Source organism: Rosa rugosa, chromosome 5 (genome assembly GCF_958449725.1).
Source record: "Rosa rugosa chromosome 5, drRosRugo1.1, whole genome shotgun sequence".
NCBI classification, from domain to species: Eukaryota; Viridiplantae; Streptophyta; class Magnoliopsida; order Rosales; family Rosaceae; genus Rosa; species Rosa rugosa.
In genome coordinates this window covers 18,255,916-18,271,883 of record NC_084824.1, presented here as the reverse complement: position 1 = coordinate 18,271,883, position 15,968 = coordinate 18,255,916, and the positions used below count along the sequence as shown (strand labels likewise).

At 36.3% G+C, this 15,968-nt stretch overlaps 1 protein-coding gene across 4 annotated transcripts; it reads left to right on the top strand.

The window, feature by feature from the left end:
- The first annotated feature begins 1,261 nt into the window (after window positions 1-1,261).
- On the top strand, window positions 1,262-5,573 carry LOC133710252 (proline-rich receptor-like protein kinase PERK3). 4 transcript variants are annotated; one of them, XM_062136273.1, is made up of 9 exons: window positions 1,262-2,045; window positions 2,757-2,866; window positions 3,201-3,420; window positions 3,525-3,724; window positions 3,927-4,053; window positions 4,150-4,221; window positions 4,314-4,497; window positions 4,605-4,740; window positions 5,127-5,573. In XM_062136273.1, the coding sequence occupies exons 3-9, from the start codon at window positions 3,261-3,263 to the stop codon at window positions 5,370-5,372; spliced, it is 1,125 nt and encodes a 374-aa protein (XP_061992257.1). In that variant the 5' UTR covers window positions 1,262-2,045; window positions 2,757-2,866; window positions 3,201-3,260; the 3' UTR covers window positions 5,373-5,573. The 4 variants fall into 4 exon arrangements, with proteins under 4 accessions (XP_061992257.1, XP_061992256.1, XP_061992259.1 ...); XM_062136272.1 differs by having other exon boundaries at window positions 1,262-2,156; XM_062136274.1 differs by lacking the exon at window positions 1,262-2,045 and adding an exon at window positions 2,410-2,433.
- Window positions 5,574-15,968: the final 10,395 nt, after the last annotated feature.

The window sequence follows — 15,968 nt, the reverse complement described above, 5'->3', positions numbered from 1 at the left end:
GTAATATATACATACATATATGTATATGTATATATGCTTCATTCATTGAACCCTAGCTAGAGTCTAGAAAACTAAAAGAGAGTTGTGATCTTGGAGACAAGCTATGGTACTTGTGGGTATCTCATACACTCATTTACAACTATTTGAACAAAGAACTACAATTATTTGAACTAAAATTACAACATTGAGAACAAAAGTTATCATATTCATTTACACTATTTACATATAGTTAAACAAAAATTACAACATTGACAATGAATTTGTTCAAAATTAAGCTTGTAACAATGTCGTAAGAGGTGTAATTACCATTATTAGAACTAAGATTACACAAAATATGACTCAACATTACAACTCTAACAACAAATTTGTTGTCACTTTTGTAAATGTGGGTATGAGATACCCACAAGTACACTAGAATTTTCCGTAATCTTGGTATAAGAAATACATTATTCAATAGGGATTTATAGATGTGTTCGCGCCTCTTTGAAACTATTTAGTTAACATAACTAGCTTAAGAAACATACGAATAATCAACTTTACGAGTTTTTGTACCAATCCGTTTTGAGTACGAAGACCACATCGTGTACTGACTATTCTTTGTGTGAATGACAATAGGACCGACGACTTGCTCTTTTCCCTCCTTACTTTCGAATCATCTGACTAATGTTCCATAAGCAAAGCCCTAATAGGGTCAAAAGTTCGAGACTAGCTAGCTAGATTCGGAATATAAATTTCCAATCAAATAATTGCATATGCTTCTAGCTCACAAGGAAAAGAAAGTTCATTTAAATAATGTAATAGCTTGGCAGTTTGTTTTCGGCGTAACAAGCGGGATTTGGGAAAAAGGTTGCATAAAATATGGTGACTTTAAAAATGAAAAATATAAAAAACTGGTCTTTCATAAGGTAACATTTCATTTCAGGTCTCCACATCTTCAAAGTCTCAAAATTAGCAATGATTAAAGCATTGCGTAAAGTAAGAGAAAAAACACTTCAATTATTGCATATCAAGAGCTCAATATTTCATACCTACGATCTTGAAGTCTTGAACCTAGGAACATGATTTATAATTGAGTAACATAACATGCTAAATTATCCGACGTATATACACTGTTTATTTCATTGGAAAAAGATGAAAAGAAAAAACCAATGTATAATAGATTCCTTCCTCATCATATCCTCTGCATGAGGAGTCAGTTTCAGAGCTCAAGAATCAAGTGCAGGACACTGCAAGGCTAGAGCAATTCCATCTTCCTTCAACTGGTCCCCCCTTCACACCATTTATAAAGAATATTGGGGTAAACCATGTTATTGTTATTGACTGATTGCTGTTGTTTTGTAGGTTAGTTACTTGGTTTCATTAATACCAAGACATATTGAAAAGGAAATAATCAAAGTCTTTCACATATAAGAAAGGATAGTCAGAAATTTCTATATCCCCCACATGCTGCCATAAAATCAGAATCAGCTCAGGCATCAGATCCAAACAGCTCAGAATTGGGTTTAAGAGAAAATCCAGCCTTCCCTACAAAACTTCAGTCTGTGATTTTTTTTTTTTTTTTTTTTTTGGTTGGGGGACCTCTTAAAATACAGCTTACAAAGTATAGGCCTGCAGAACATGCCAATCCTCTTTTCCAATCCCAACCCACCTTCTCATTTTCAGAGACAAACTAGCAACACATCAAGTCCAGGAAAATAAACAAAATATATTAATAAAAGGAGAAAGACGGGGAGAGAGAGAGAGTTAGAGACTTACAGCTCAATGAGAGCCATCCCCACCAATTTCCTCTTGTACAGCTCAACCCAGTTGCTGAAAACATAGATATATACAAAAGCATTGAAGGGAAGGGAAAATTTTGGGGTACCAATTTTGCCAAAACAGAAAAAGATTCAATCTTGGGCAATAAAACCAAGAACATGTAGCCATGGAACTGAACAGCAGCCTGGTGTGGTAAATCAATGTGTGTTGTTGGGTTGGAGGCATCATGACAGCTGATGACCCCATTCTGATGAGGGATTGAAGAGACCCTTCTTTATACAAAAATGGTAACTCCCCTATCTTTCTTTCCAGATCAGATGACAGAAAAAGAGGCAAAAAGGGAAGGTAGATCAAAGTGAGTGAATGAGAAAATATTATTGGAGTTGATAGCTAGAGTGGTAAGTAGTAACTACTCTTTTTTTTTTTTTTTTTCATTTCTTTCTTTTGAAGTTTTTGATCCCTCTTCAGTAATTATGTTTTCCAGTGCCCAACCAATTCAAGTCCCTTTCACACCTGTCCACATCTGCATAGTAAAACCATATGTAAATTACAGTTGGTAGCTATATCCCCCAGCTGAGGCACTTATTTTTCAAAGATTTTCTAGGTGCTTCACCGTGCTTGTATGCTCAATAATTCCTTTGCATATCCACTGATATCTATATAAAGTGTACCTAGGTTGTCTGCCATCTTCATCTCTCTAAATTGACAAAACCTTTTGCTACTGCATCATTTTCCTTTTTTTTTTTTTCTTTTTTTTGGGGGGGGGGGGGGGGGGGGGGGGGTTCATTTATTCATTCTGCCTCGGACAGTCAGATGGCAATTAATTAAACCTCTGAAATTACAGTGACTGAACATGAAATTTTGCTGTTGTACTGTCAAATTTGAACCAACATGAAGTGTAACATCAGTGAGAGAAGAGGGTAGTAATTATTTTGCTTTATTTACTCTGCCTGTTTGAAAAAATGACCACTCCTTTTAATTCTCATCAAACTCAACAGAGGGTGGAGGGGAGGAGGTGGGTAGATGCATGTTCATGGAGATGGGCCTTCTCCAATGTCATTTTTGATGAGATGCTGAACCACAAGACTTGAGCAGCAGCAACAGAAAGGTGGGGTATGCAATGAAAATAAAAAACATATGAGTTGTCTCCTCATCTGTCTGTTTAGATTTTAGCAGCAGCAGTTTTTCATCACATACCAAAATTCTTGTTTCCCAAGTAGATACTTTGAGATCAGCCAGTTAACATCTCTGAACATTTGTCGGCACCAAAACCCCACCAGCAAGTGCTCAAATGCCACTCTAAAACTACATTTTAGTTTTCTCAAACCAAGAGGACCACTTGATCCTTTTGAGTAGTATAGTTGCCATAGAGACTGGTATTTAAAATCCCAAACTTGTTAAAATATACGGTTGGATTGACTGCTCTTTTGGTTCTTCTGCAGTATCATCACTGGTTAAATGTTTAGGTCTGTTGTTGCTGGAGAAAGCAAAGGCTCTAAGACATGTCAAAGTCATCTTCTGCAGCCATAGTTGGAAGTGCTGTTGGGGCACTTGCCCTGGTGGCAATAGTCGTCGGATTCATGTGGTTCTGCAAGACACAACGTAATAGGCATTTCTCCAACAAGAACTCGGAGACTGCTTCTTCAGATCCATCTGCAATAGGTAAGATTTTATGTCACATTTTGGCTAGTGCTTTTGCCAATTTTTTTTTTTGAGAAGAAGTGCTTTTGCCAATTAGTTAATACTCTTCTTGCCAACATGGTCAGTTGAGCTGACGAGGGGTGGACCTAGTTCAGCAAGGCACTTCACAATGGAGGAGTTAGAGCAAGCTACCAAGCATTTTGATGAAAGCAGTCTTCTGGGATATGGAAGTTTTGGACTTGTTTATAAAGGTTTGCTCCGTGATGGGACGGTTGTGGCTATCAAAAGGCGCCCCGGTGCTCCTAGACAGGAGTTTGTCTCAGAGGTATAACTAAGTGGGGACATATCATAGTGTTCTATACACTATACTTCTGTGCATTACATTTTATAGCTCCTAGTTACTTAATGAACCATGTTCTATGCCTAAACTGGATATGGTGTTAAGGATCAGTTTCTTTTCATCTTGCATAATGAACAACTATGCATAACAAAAACAACTATGTAAGAGCTTAATTATGTGGTAGCAGGTAACGTACTTGTCGCAGATTCATCACCGAAACTTAGTTAAAATACTGGGTTACTGCCAGGAAAGTGGATTTCAAATGTTGGTTTTTGAATATGTACCAAATGGAAGCATGTGCAATCACCTATATGGTATACCTCCTTTTACTGATCATACTGGTTTTTAAATACTGTTGATGCATATATACTTATGCAAGTTACATATATATGCCATTCATTTTCTGGCAGATACTAAACAGGATCCATCAACTAAACTAGAGTTTAAGCAAAGGCTATCCATAGCTCTAGGGGCTGCTAAAGGTAGAGTTGGAATATATAATAACTGTCCTAGACCTAATAGAACTGAGGAAAAGCCATTTTAATCGAAGGTTCTCTGGTTTCTTACTCGGCAGGTTTATGCCACTTGCATGGCCTAAGGCCTCCAATCATACACAAGAACTTCCAAACTGTCAATGTCTTGGTTGATGAGAACTTCATTGCTAAAGTTGCAGATGCAGGGATCTCAAAACTACTTGAAAAGATAGAAGAAGCAGGTCCTTCTCACACATCCAGTGTCAATTTTTTCCAAGATCCAGAGTAATTCAATATCTTCTGAATGAACTCTGTTTTTAATAATGTGGAATGCAAAAGTGGATTTTTCATCAATACTTGGGTACTCATGTATATGTGCCAATTGATAATAGGGTTGGACCATCTGAGAGAGCTTCATCTGAAGTGAGTGATGTTTACAGCTTTGGTGTTTTCCTAATGGAGCTTCTAACTGGAAAGGAGGCTTTGGATATTGGCTCCTTGGGATCTAATGAAAGTTTATTTCAATGGGTAAGTGCAAGTACTTTCTCAATATTTTTTCTGATTCCTCTTTCAACGCCTAGTAGAAACATACAATGTGTCACATAACAAGACAGATTACGGAAATTTCTACCGAAGTACGAACAATTGTCAATAGGATTCATACCAAATGCCCAATCACATTACTAATCACCTCTCTTTTGAAGTAAGAACAGCTAAAGACTCACACATTTGACTTCATTCCCACTTCTGTTATGTGGTCCTCTGTACAATTTTGTGCATCTCCCAATCTAACAAAACACAACTATTATCACCCTTCTTGCACCCATTTGATTTCCTACTTGTAGTTGCTACTGGTACTTAAAGGTCATGCAATGCATGATGGAGTTTGTTTTTCTTTATGTAACTTTATGTAGGTGGAATCGCGGCTGAGTTCAAACAATTTAGTGGATAGCCGGCTTGCTGGAAGCTTCACTGCAGAGGGAATGAGGGACTTGATCAGGCTAACACTACAATGCATGAGTTTTCTGGGAAATAGACGACCCAGGATGGAAATGGTTGTGGTTGAGCTTGAGAGAATTCAAGAGAAAGAAATGGCAATGACCACAGTCATGGGTGAGGGAACTGATACAATCACTCTTGGGAGTGTACTATTTACTTGAGTATGAATATTATGAAAAGAAAGTGTACTGATCTGTACGTTTGGTGTTCATTGGCTTAGGCAAAACTTAAGCTTTACCACTTAACACCAACACAAACAAACTTGGCTTGGGTGAAATTCAGTTTTAGTGCAAGACCCAAATTAGTGTAATTGTAAAGTATCGATTTTACATTCTTATTGATGCACAATAGCATTTTGATTAGCAAGATTACTTCCATACACTTGCTTCTATATCCTTCTCAACAGTAGTCCAAAACAAACCAACTATTACCAACTCGCTTTGGTTTGTATTCTTAAATATCCAATACCTAAAAATCATCACTATTTAGCAGTCATATGATAGCACATTCATCAGACCTATAAAGCAATTAACAAGATTGTGAGAAGCTTAGTCCTGCTAGAGCTTGGAGCCTCATTTTTATCAACAGCAACAATAAAAAGGCAACAAATTTTTGTATTTAAAAAGATAACATGACCTAGGTTTAAGTTGGTTTCTTGTGAAAGCAAAGGCTCCAAGGCATGTCAAAGCCTTCTTCAGCAGCCATAGTTGGAGGTGCTGCTGCTGGGGCACTCGCCTTTTTAGAAATAGCAATTCATCATTGGATTTGTGTGATTCCTCAAGACACACTACTTGCAACATTTTCAAACAAGATTGAAACTTGGAGTTGTTTTGAACAAAATCATCCCTGTGAGTGTAGCAAACTGTTGGTGTTCTTTAGCTTAAGTTTGGGTGAACTGATTACTGGGTGCTGGGAACTTTAGTATTTTAGATTCATATTCCTTCAACATAAAAACATCATAGCAAAAGCACTTCCATACTTATTGCTTCTGCTCAAAACAAAATAAACCGCTTAATTTGTATCCTCAAATATCCAATATTCAAAAACTACAACTTAGGAATCAGTATCATATATATAGATACCACATTCTTACTGCAATTAACACATTTGCATAACTAAGAATTTGAGAAACTCAATCATTGCTAGAGCTTAAAGCGTCAAATCAGCAAGGGAACCAACCTAGCATGCAGCATTTAATATATTTAATGAAAGACCTACAAAACCAAAGCCAATCATCAAGTACAGTAATGGGAAAGCTACTACAAAGCTCATAAACCGTGAAGTGAGAGATAAAGAAATTACTAAGGAGAAAAATTGTTCACAACTGGCTTGCTTCAAAAGGCGGTACAACCCAAATAGGAGGATGCTTCTTAGCATCTATGGTGTAAGGGCAGTAAGGCTGTGAAATATCTTCACTTTCAACATTGTAGACACCATAGTCATGAGAAGGTATATTATCCGAGGTTATACGATCATTGTCATGGTTGAAGTATATGCAATTCGGCCGGCATCCAGGAAAGTTTGAAGCAAACACAGATATTGAGGAATTATCACCGATGAAAAGAGTTACATCTCCTAGGGTTTTTTTCTCGATCTGTAAGATCAAATATGGACATAACACATATCATCATAAAGTAATTGATGATTAGCTTAATATCAATCCTAGTTTAACATGGATACAAACAGTAAATCAATACTAGTAACTTAATGAATAGTGTATCAATTCATTAAGGATAGTAATCCATTGCTTAGTCGACAAGAAAGGCTACAAGTTGTGATACATTAGGAATCTAAGAGTGAAACCTAAACCGACAAGGAATGCTTTAATGGGAAGCTTCTTGAGGTTTAAGTCTCATATATATACAGATGAATTGGTCCCTGATTACTACCACGACTATTGCATATTGTTCTGTCCATTGAGAAGCAAGTTGGTAAGTAACAGAAGACCATATTCAGTGATCGTGTTTAGCAGCTGCATAAGATGGAATCCATGACAGTGATTGCTGAAGGTATGCCTTAATCCTATTATGATTGTTGTGCATATGTTGTGAGCATGTAACTATGGTTTTACAATTGGTATCAGAGCATAGGCTCACAAATATGAAAAATTGTTTTAGGGTTTTGCAAAACAAACATAAATTTTTTTTTAAGGGTTTTTGCTTTACGGGTCAAGTAACTGATCAGATTATTGACCAAGTCACTGGTCATGTAACTGATCAGGTACCTGACCAAGTAAGTAACTGACCAGGTAACTGACCAAGTAACTGGTCAGGTACCTGATCAAGGTAAGTTACTTAAGTCGACTGCTGCATCTGGTTAATTATAAAATTCACGCTTCCGCTATGATTTTTTAGCAGCAAATTGGGGAAAAAGCAAAAACAGGTTTTTCTGTGAAAATTGTTTTCGATTCATAGCATGATAATTAAAGTTTTGATTGTGCCCAAGAACCCTAGTAGCATTCCCGGCGTGCGTTAGGCTAGAGTAGATGGTGACCGGATGAAATTTACAATTTCTTGATTGTTCTGTGGTTTCTTGGAATCGAACCAATTTTGGTTATGCTTGAATATGCATGTTGAATTGATTGATGATGTGGTATTGTATCTGTGATTGTGTGAACTTGTATGAAGAACAAAAATCTCCCAGATTTTGTTTACACGTTATTAAAATTGACAGATACAAGAGCTTAACTTTCTTACAAGGATGAATCTGGATAGAATGTAAAGTAAAAGAGCTCATATGTTTTGTGGTTTTCTGTTGGCACAAGTGATTATGATGCACAAAGCATCCTTCATTGATGTTGGCAGAAAACATTGATCAGGTACGTGTAACTGGTCAAGTAACTGTACCTGATCGAGTAACAAAACTGAAATTGTGTTTTGTGTTTTAAAACTACGCTTCAATTTTATCTTCCAAAGAAGTGGTCAAGTGTGGTTTTAGAATACAAAACAGCAGTATGCATGCTTGATGAAAATAAATTCGGATACTTAGAAATTTTTCTTCTGTCTAAAGATGTGGATAAATTTCTTTGGATAACTTGTTTTCATTGAACATGGCATATTGATAAAGAACTCCAGGATATTAAGTTTCTGCTCAAAAGTGATGCTTAATATTGTTTTTGTTATGGACTGACATGAATGCAAGTATGGTTGTTTAGGTTTTCTGTATGTTCTTGTTTTGGTTACTTAAAGCTAAATAAAACACAGAAAACTTAAACATATTTTCTTTACAAACTGAGAACTCACTCGAATTTTTGTTTTGCTCCTTAGGTAACTCTTACATGAACTTGAACAGTGTCTTGATGTTAACTGGAACCAACTATAGAGCTTGGCTAGACTCTGTGGAAAATTATATGGGAATGCATGAGAACATAGACTACTGCTTTACTGAGGATAAGCCTGAAGAGTTAAATGAAAAGAGCACCAAGAAAGATACTGACCTTTACAAGAAGTGGCATAGATCCAATAGAATGGCTAAGAACCTCATTAGAACATCTATGTCTAAGACTGTCAGGGGAAGTATAGAAGAGCCTGAGCTAGCATCAGATTTTCTGGAACTCATAGGTGCTAAGTTTAAAGAAAGTGAAAAAGCAGAAGCAGCTAGGCTAACCAAGGAGTTTCATGATTTGAAGTACATGGGTTCAGGGGGAGTTAGAGAACATATTATGAAGATGATCAATATAAATGGCAGACTCAGGGAACTCTTAATGGGGGTTAGGGATGAGCAAGTAGTGCATTATGCACTACATTCCTTGCCTAACAGTTTTAGTCATCTTAGGACCAGTTACAACTCTCAAAAGGGAAACTGGACTCTAGATGAACTTATATCCATCTGTGTGGATGAGGAATCTAGGATCAAGGAAGAAAAGGAACCTGCTACAACCATTAACCTCATTGAGAAGCCTAAAAGGAAAAAGCCCCAGAATAAGCTCAAGCCTACCAAAGCCATAACTAAGAGTTCAACAGCTGTAGTGGCCAAGGAAAACAGGCCATTCAGGTTCAAGTGCTACTTTTGCAAAAGAGTAGGACACATGAAAAAGGACTGCACTGGCTATAAGAACTGGTTAGCCAAAAAGGGTAAGATTTTTTCTAATACAGTTTTTTCCTTAGAAATTAATCTTATAAATGTTGAACCACAGTCTTGGTGGATAGATTCAGGCTCACCTATTCATATTACTAATTCTTTGCAGGGATTCATAAGGAGGAGAATCCCAAAAAGTGATGAAGTGAACCTGTGTGTAGGAAATGGCATGAGAGTAGCAGTCAAGGCTATTGGAACCTTAAAGCTCGATTTAGGATTAGGAAAATTATTAGTTCTGGACAATGTTTTTTATGTACCTTCCATGAGAAGGAATTTGGTTTCAGTTTCTCTTTTAGTAAAATCTGGTTGTAGACTTGTTATGGATAGTAATGGAATTCTTATTTCTAAAAATTCTGTTCAAATTGGTTCTGGTGTTATTATGAATGATTATTTACAGTTAAATTGTTCAATGGCTCAACAAGAAATTTTACTTGTTGAAAATAACACTAACAGTACTAGCACTTTAACAGGTGTTAAAAGAACCAAACTAAATGAAAAGTCTGCATTTTTATGGCATAGAAGACTCGGCCATGTTTCAAAAGAGAGACTGAAAATTTTGGTGAAAAACAACATCCTAAATGAACTTGATTTTTCTGATCTAACAGACTGTGTTGAATGCTTTAAGGGAAAAATAACTAATACTAGAAAGAAGACTGCATATAGAAGCCAAAATTTATTAGAACGCATACACACTGATATATGTGGACCATTTAGGCATCAAACTATCTGTGGAAATGTGTATTTTATCACATTCATTGATGACTTTTCTAGATACAGTTATATTTATCTACTTTCAGAAAAGGCACAAGCATTGAAAGCCTTTCAAATCTTTAAGTCTGAAGTAGAAAATCAACTAGAAAAGAAAATCAAAACAGTAAGATCAGATAGAGGAGGTGAGTTCTATGGCAAGTACACTGAATCCGGCCAACAAAAGGGTCCATTTGCCTTGTTTTTACAAGACAATGGAATTAAAGCTCAATATACAACACCCTATAACCCACAACAGAATGGTGTTGCAGAGAGAAAGAATAGGACTCTTTTGAACATGGTTAGATGCATGATGTGTACAACAGGTTTGCCTAAATTTCTGTGGGGTGAGGCTTTAAAAACTGCAAATTATATTTGCAACAGAACACCTAGCAAAGCCATAGAAAATACTGCTTTTGAGCTTTGGTGTGGCAGAAAACCTAGTCTTCATCACTGCCATGTTTGGGGATGTCATGCAGAAGCTAGGATTTATAATCCAAGCTTGAATAAACTTGATCCTAAGACAGTTAGTTGCTATTTTATAGGTTATCCAGATAAATCTAAAGGCTATAAATTATATTCTGCTTATCATTCACCTAGAATTTTTGAAACACATCAAGTAAAGTTTCTAAGTGAAAAAGTTCACAATACAAACCTTGAGGATTTATCCTCAGATTTTGAGGAAATTGTGTCGGATGAGAATATAAGCGTAGCATTGCCTTTAGAACAAGAAGTAACTGATCAAGTCACTGGTCGAGTAACTGACCAAGTAACTGATCACGTACCTATAACTAGTCAAGCAACTGACCATGTCACTGACCGAGTAACTGTCACTGGACAAGTCACTGACCATGTAACTGGTCAAGTATCTGACCAAGTCACTGGTCGAGTACCTGTAACTAGTCATGTCACTGACCAAGTAACTGGTCAAGTACCTGTCACTGGTCATGTCACTGACCATGTAACTGACCAAGTAACTGTCACTGGTCAGGTAACTGACCACGTAACTGACAACCCTCAGCCTAGAAGATCACAGCGAGCAAGAAAACCAACTTATGGGGGGGAAGATAGTGACTACATTGTTTATCTGCAAGAAGCAGAAATTGAAATAGATTGTGCAGAGGACAATGATCCAACTACATTTAACCAGGCCATTGAAAGTAGTGAATCTCATCAATGGCAGCTAGCAATGGAAGCAGAAATTAATTCCATGAGTCAAAATGCAGTTTGGGAATTAGTTGAACCTGACCCAAATCAGAAACCTATAGGTTGTAAATGGGTTTTCAAAACCAAAAGAGATGCAAATGGCAATATAGAGAGACATAAAGCAAGATTAGTTGCCAAGGGTTTTACACAGAAGGAGGGCATTGACTTTACTGAGACTTTTTCTCCAGTTTCTACAAAAGACTCATTTAGAATAATCATGGCTTTAGTTGCTCACTTTGATATGGAGCTACACCAAATGGATGTTAAGACAGCCTTTTTGAATGGTGAACTAGATGAAGTGATTTATATGAAGCAGCCAGAAGGTTTTGTGCAAGCTGGAAGTGAAAACTTAGTATGCAGGTTAAGAAAATCAATTTATGGCCTTAAACAAGCTTCTAGACAGTGGTACAAGAAATTTGATTCTGTGATTTCTACTTTTGGATTTACAGAGAATCTTGTTGATGAGTGTGTTTACTTGAAGACAGTTGGGAACAATTTTATTTTCCTAGTACTTTATGTTGATGATATACTTTTGGCTAGCAGTAACATTAAACTGCTTAAAGACACCAAGAGCTTTCTGTCAAAGAATTTTGACATGAAAGACTTAGGAGAAGCATCCTATGTACTAGGCATTGAGATTAAAAGAGATAGAGCACAGAGACTACTTGGTTTGTCTCAACAGAATTATATTACCAAAGTTTTGAAGAGATTTGGTATGGAGAAGTGTGCAACTGGAGAAGTCCCCATGTCCAAAGGAGATAAACTAACCAAGAAGCAAAGTTCCAAAAGTGATGTTGTGAAAGAAAATATGGAGTCAAAGCCTTATGCTAGACTTGTAGGAAGTCTCATGTATGCACAAGTCTGCACTAGGCCAGGCTTGTCTTTTGCAGTAGGGATTTTATCAAGATTTCAGTCTAATCCAAGCCATGAACATTGGGTAGCTGGGAAGAAAGTGTTGAGATACCTGCAGAAAACTAAAAGTCACATGCTAGTTTATAGGCAAGTGGAGGATCTGAACCTCGTTGGATTTTCAGATTCTGATTTCGCAGGGAAAGGGAATTATCCAGACTCCAAGAAGTCAACTTGTGGATACGTGTACATGCTAGCAGGAGGTGCAGTTGCTTGGAAAACCATGAAGCAAACTCTAGTTTCAACCTCCACCATGCAAGCTGAATTTATTGCAGTATATGAAACTGTGTGTGAAGGACTTTGGATCAGGAATTTCTTGATGCAGACCAAAGTGTTAAGTCACATTGTGGCAGACACACTTGTGATTTATTGCGATAATGAAGCTGCAGTTTTCTTTAGCAAGAACAGTAAAAGATCAAATAATTCTAAGCATATTGATTTAAAGTATTACAGTGTTAGAGAAAGGGTTAAGCATGGTGAGATAGCTGTTTTGAGCATTGACACGAATTCACAGCTAGCAGACCCCTTCACCAAGGCATTGTCAGTAGCAGCATTCCAGAAGCATACAGCCAACATTGGAGTTTTAGCTAGTCTAGATGCTTAGGTTCAGTAGAGAGTTAATCCAGTTGGAGCAATTTAAATTTCTAAGGTTTTTGAGTTCTTGTATTTTTTTAGTTGTGGTCTTTTGACTTTATTTATCACAACTTGTTTGTAATGACAGATTTTATTATTATCAATAAACTTTTGAGGTATTTCCAGTTATGATTTTGCTGCAGCTTTATTGTTTTATTTTGGAAATTATCATCTTGTTTTGAATATCATACTTGCTATCAGATGGCTTAAATCATGTGAAGCATGATGTTAAGGTTCAAGCAATATTTTTAAGCCATCAGTGTTCAGTGAATTTGCTTGAGTTTCTGGATTTAGAAACATAAAGTAGGACCTAATATATGTTTACTTGTTGATACACATTAACATATATTGTATCACTTCTGGTTGAACATATGTGGATTGCAGAAGCTTATGTTAGTGGTTTTGAAACTCTGCATTTTTGTTAAAATGTATATTGTTTCTTGCTCTGCATAAATAACTGTGATCTGACCATGTTGGAATGGATTTTCGATTTGAGTTTGTTATCTGGCGCGCACTTCAGTAAGTTAAGTAGGTTTTGATGTTCTCTGGTGCAAATCATCGAGCATGATATGTGTGAGTCCAAGGGGGAGATTGTAAGATCAAATATGGACATAACACATATCATCATAAAGTAATTGATGATTAGCTTAATATCAATCCTAGTTTAACATGGATACAAACAGTAAATCAATACTAGTAACTTAATGAATAGTGTATCAATTCATTAAGGATAGTAATTCATTGCTTAGTCGACAAGAAAGGCTACAAGTTGTGATACATTAGGAATCTAAGAGTGAAACCTAAACCGACAAGGAATGCTTTAATGGGAAGCTTCTTGAGGTTTAAGTCTCATATATATACAGATGAATTGGTCCCTGATTACTACCACGACTATTGCATATTGTTCTGTCCATTGAGAAGCAAGTTGGTAAGTAACAGAAGACCATATTCAGTGATCGTGTTTAGCAGCTGCATAAGATGGAATCCATGACAGTGATTGCTGAAGGTAAGCCTTAATCCTATTATGATTGTTGTGCATATGTTGTGAGCATGTAACTATGGTTTTACACGATCCACTTACCATCATCGAATTTGTAAATTTTGAAGAACTTTGTCTTATGTTTCAACTCTCTATAGCTAATGTACCTATGAACCGTCAATAATTCTTTCTCAACCGAATCCACGAGATATATCTCTTTGCAGCTTCTCATCAGCAATTCATCCTCTGGTGGTGCAATATTTTCTATATTGTTATTAATGTCAAAAGCCATAAGTTCGCCATAACCATCAACACAATAATGCTTGTCTTCAATTTGAACAACATCCTCAGACATCCTCCAGTTAATATAAGTCCACGTTGTGTCTTTACCAAGTCTTAGAAAAGCCAACTCCAGGCATCCCTCATATATGACCGCCACAGTGCAATCCTTTGCATTTAAAATTGGGTCTGCTGAAATCGTAGCTTTGTAGACACAATAGTTTCCTAGTTCATGGTAGCAGACTGGAATGGCTATCTTGGGAAGCCGAATTATGGAAATTCTTTAACCCTAGAGAAGGGGTTTATTAGGGTTATTGTCAAATCTCTCTCCACAGATATTAACCATCCTTTTGAACATCCACAAAATCGCTTCATAGGCAATCTTATTTGCAAATCAATGAACTTGTTATCCATTACGTCGTATAGAGTCCATATAAATTTATCATCAGTGTGGATTAATAGCATTGGAGGTCAATGACTACTTGACACATTAGTGCATGGTTGCAATTGTCTGATTATCCTTTGATACATAGTGCCATGGCCATGACATACGAACAACATTGGATCGTAAACTGTGTAGTAATGGCGCTAGTCTCTTCGAAATTAAACCGAAGAGATGCTTAAGAAATTCTAGCCAATCTGACAAGAGAAAGAAAAATATTATTCAGAAAGAGAGAACGTCCCAATTCTCGACAATTGGGAACAAGAAATTTGAGCACATGTGTTACATTATATTCAAATTCAGAAAATACATGTAGAATCTGTTATGTTAGAATGGTGTGAAAAAAGTAATGGAGGCTGAACTAGAATAAAGACTTTTAAGGGTCTCCTAATACACAAGTTATAACAATTTGTTATATGTTAATTTGAGAAAACATTGACCAAAAAAAACTTTGAGTAAACATACCAGAACTCATGCTTTGCAACTCGATGCAAGGGGTTCCTCTTTTAAGTGTTGAAAGTTCAGAGTTGATTTGTGTTAATCAATTATATATGGAGAAGCTATATCTACAACACAATGACAAATGTAAACATTATTCTTCTACATCCTTAAATCTATGACAGTCCAGTTATATTAAGTTTAGGAAATTGGTTCAAAAGTGGTTTTCCCTCAAAATTAGGGCTAACCATGAAGTGATTGATCCTTATACTGATCATACTGGTTTTTAACTATTGATGCATGCACATACTTATGCAAGTTACATATATATATATATATATATATATATATATATATATATATATATATATATATATATATATATATATATATATATATATATCATCAACTAAACTAGAGCTATCTATAGCTCTATTAAGGTATATAGACTCAGAAAAACAGTTATTCTATAACTGTCCTAGACCTTATAGAACTGGGGAGATAAGAACCATTTTGATTGAACGTTTTTGGTTTCTAACTAGAAGGTTTGTGCCACATGCATGGGCTAAAACCTCTTATCGTACACAAGAACTTCAAAACAGCCAATGTCTTGGTTGATGAGAAGTTCAGTGCTACAGTTGCAGGGATCTCAAAACTACTTACAAAGATAGAAGAAGAAGGTCCTTCTCGCACATCCGGTGTCAGTTTTTTAAAGATCCAGAGTAATTCAATATCTTCTGAATGAACTCTATGTTTGGTAATGTGGAATGCAGTTAAAGCTGGATTTTTCATCAATACTTAGGTACTCATGTATATGTGCCAATTCATACTAGCTAGGGTTGGATCATCAGAGAGAACTGCCCCTAAAGTGAGAGATGTGTACAGCTTTTGAGTTTTCCTTATGAAGAGCTTCTAACTGGACAGGAGGCTTTCGATATCATCTCCTTGGGATCTAATGAAAGCTTATATCAATGGGTAAGCACAAGTAATTTCTCAGTTTTGAAAAAAAAAAACTCCTTTCTGATTCCTTTCAATGCCTGTGTAGAA

Excerpts from the sequence above, each read along its gene's own strand:
- LOC133710252 (XM_062136273.1), top strand. The coding sequence starts at position 3,261 with ATGTCAAAGTCATCTTCTGCAGCCATAGTTGGAAGTGCTGTTGGGGCA. Across the intron at positions 4,222-4,313 it reads AGCTCTAGGGGCTGCTAAAG|GTTTATGCCACTTGCATGGC; the intron begins GTAGAGTTGGAA and ends CTTACTCGGCAG. Across the intron at positions 4,498-4,604 it reads AATTTTTTCCAAGATCCAGA|GGTTGGACCATCTGAGAGAG; the intron begins GTAATTCAATAT and ends AATTGATAATAG.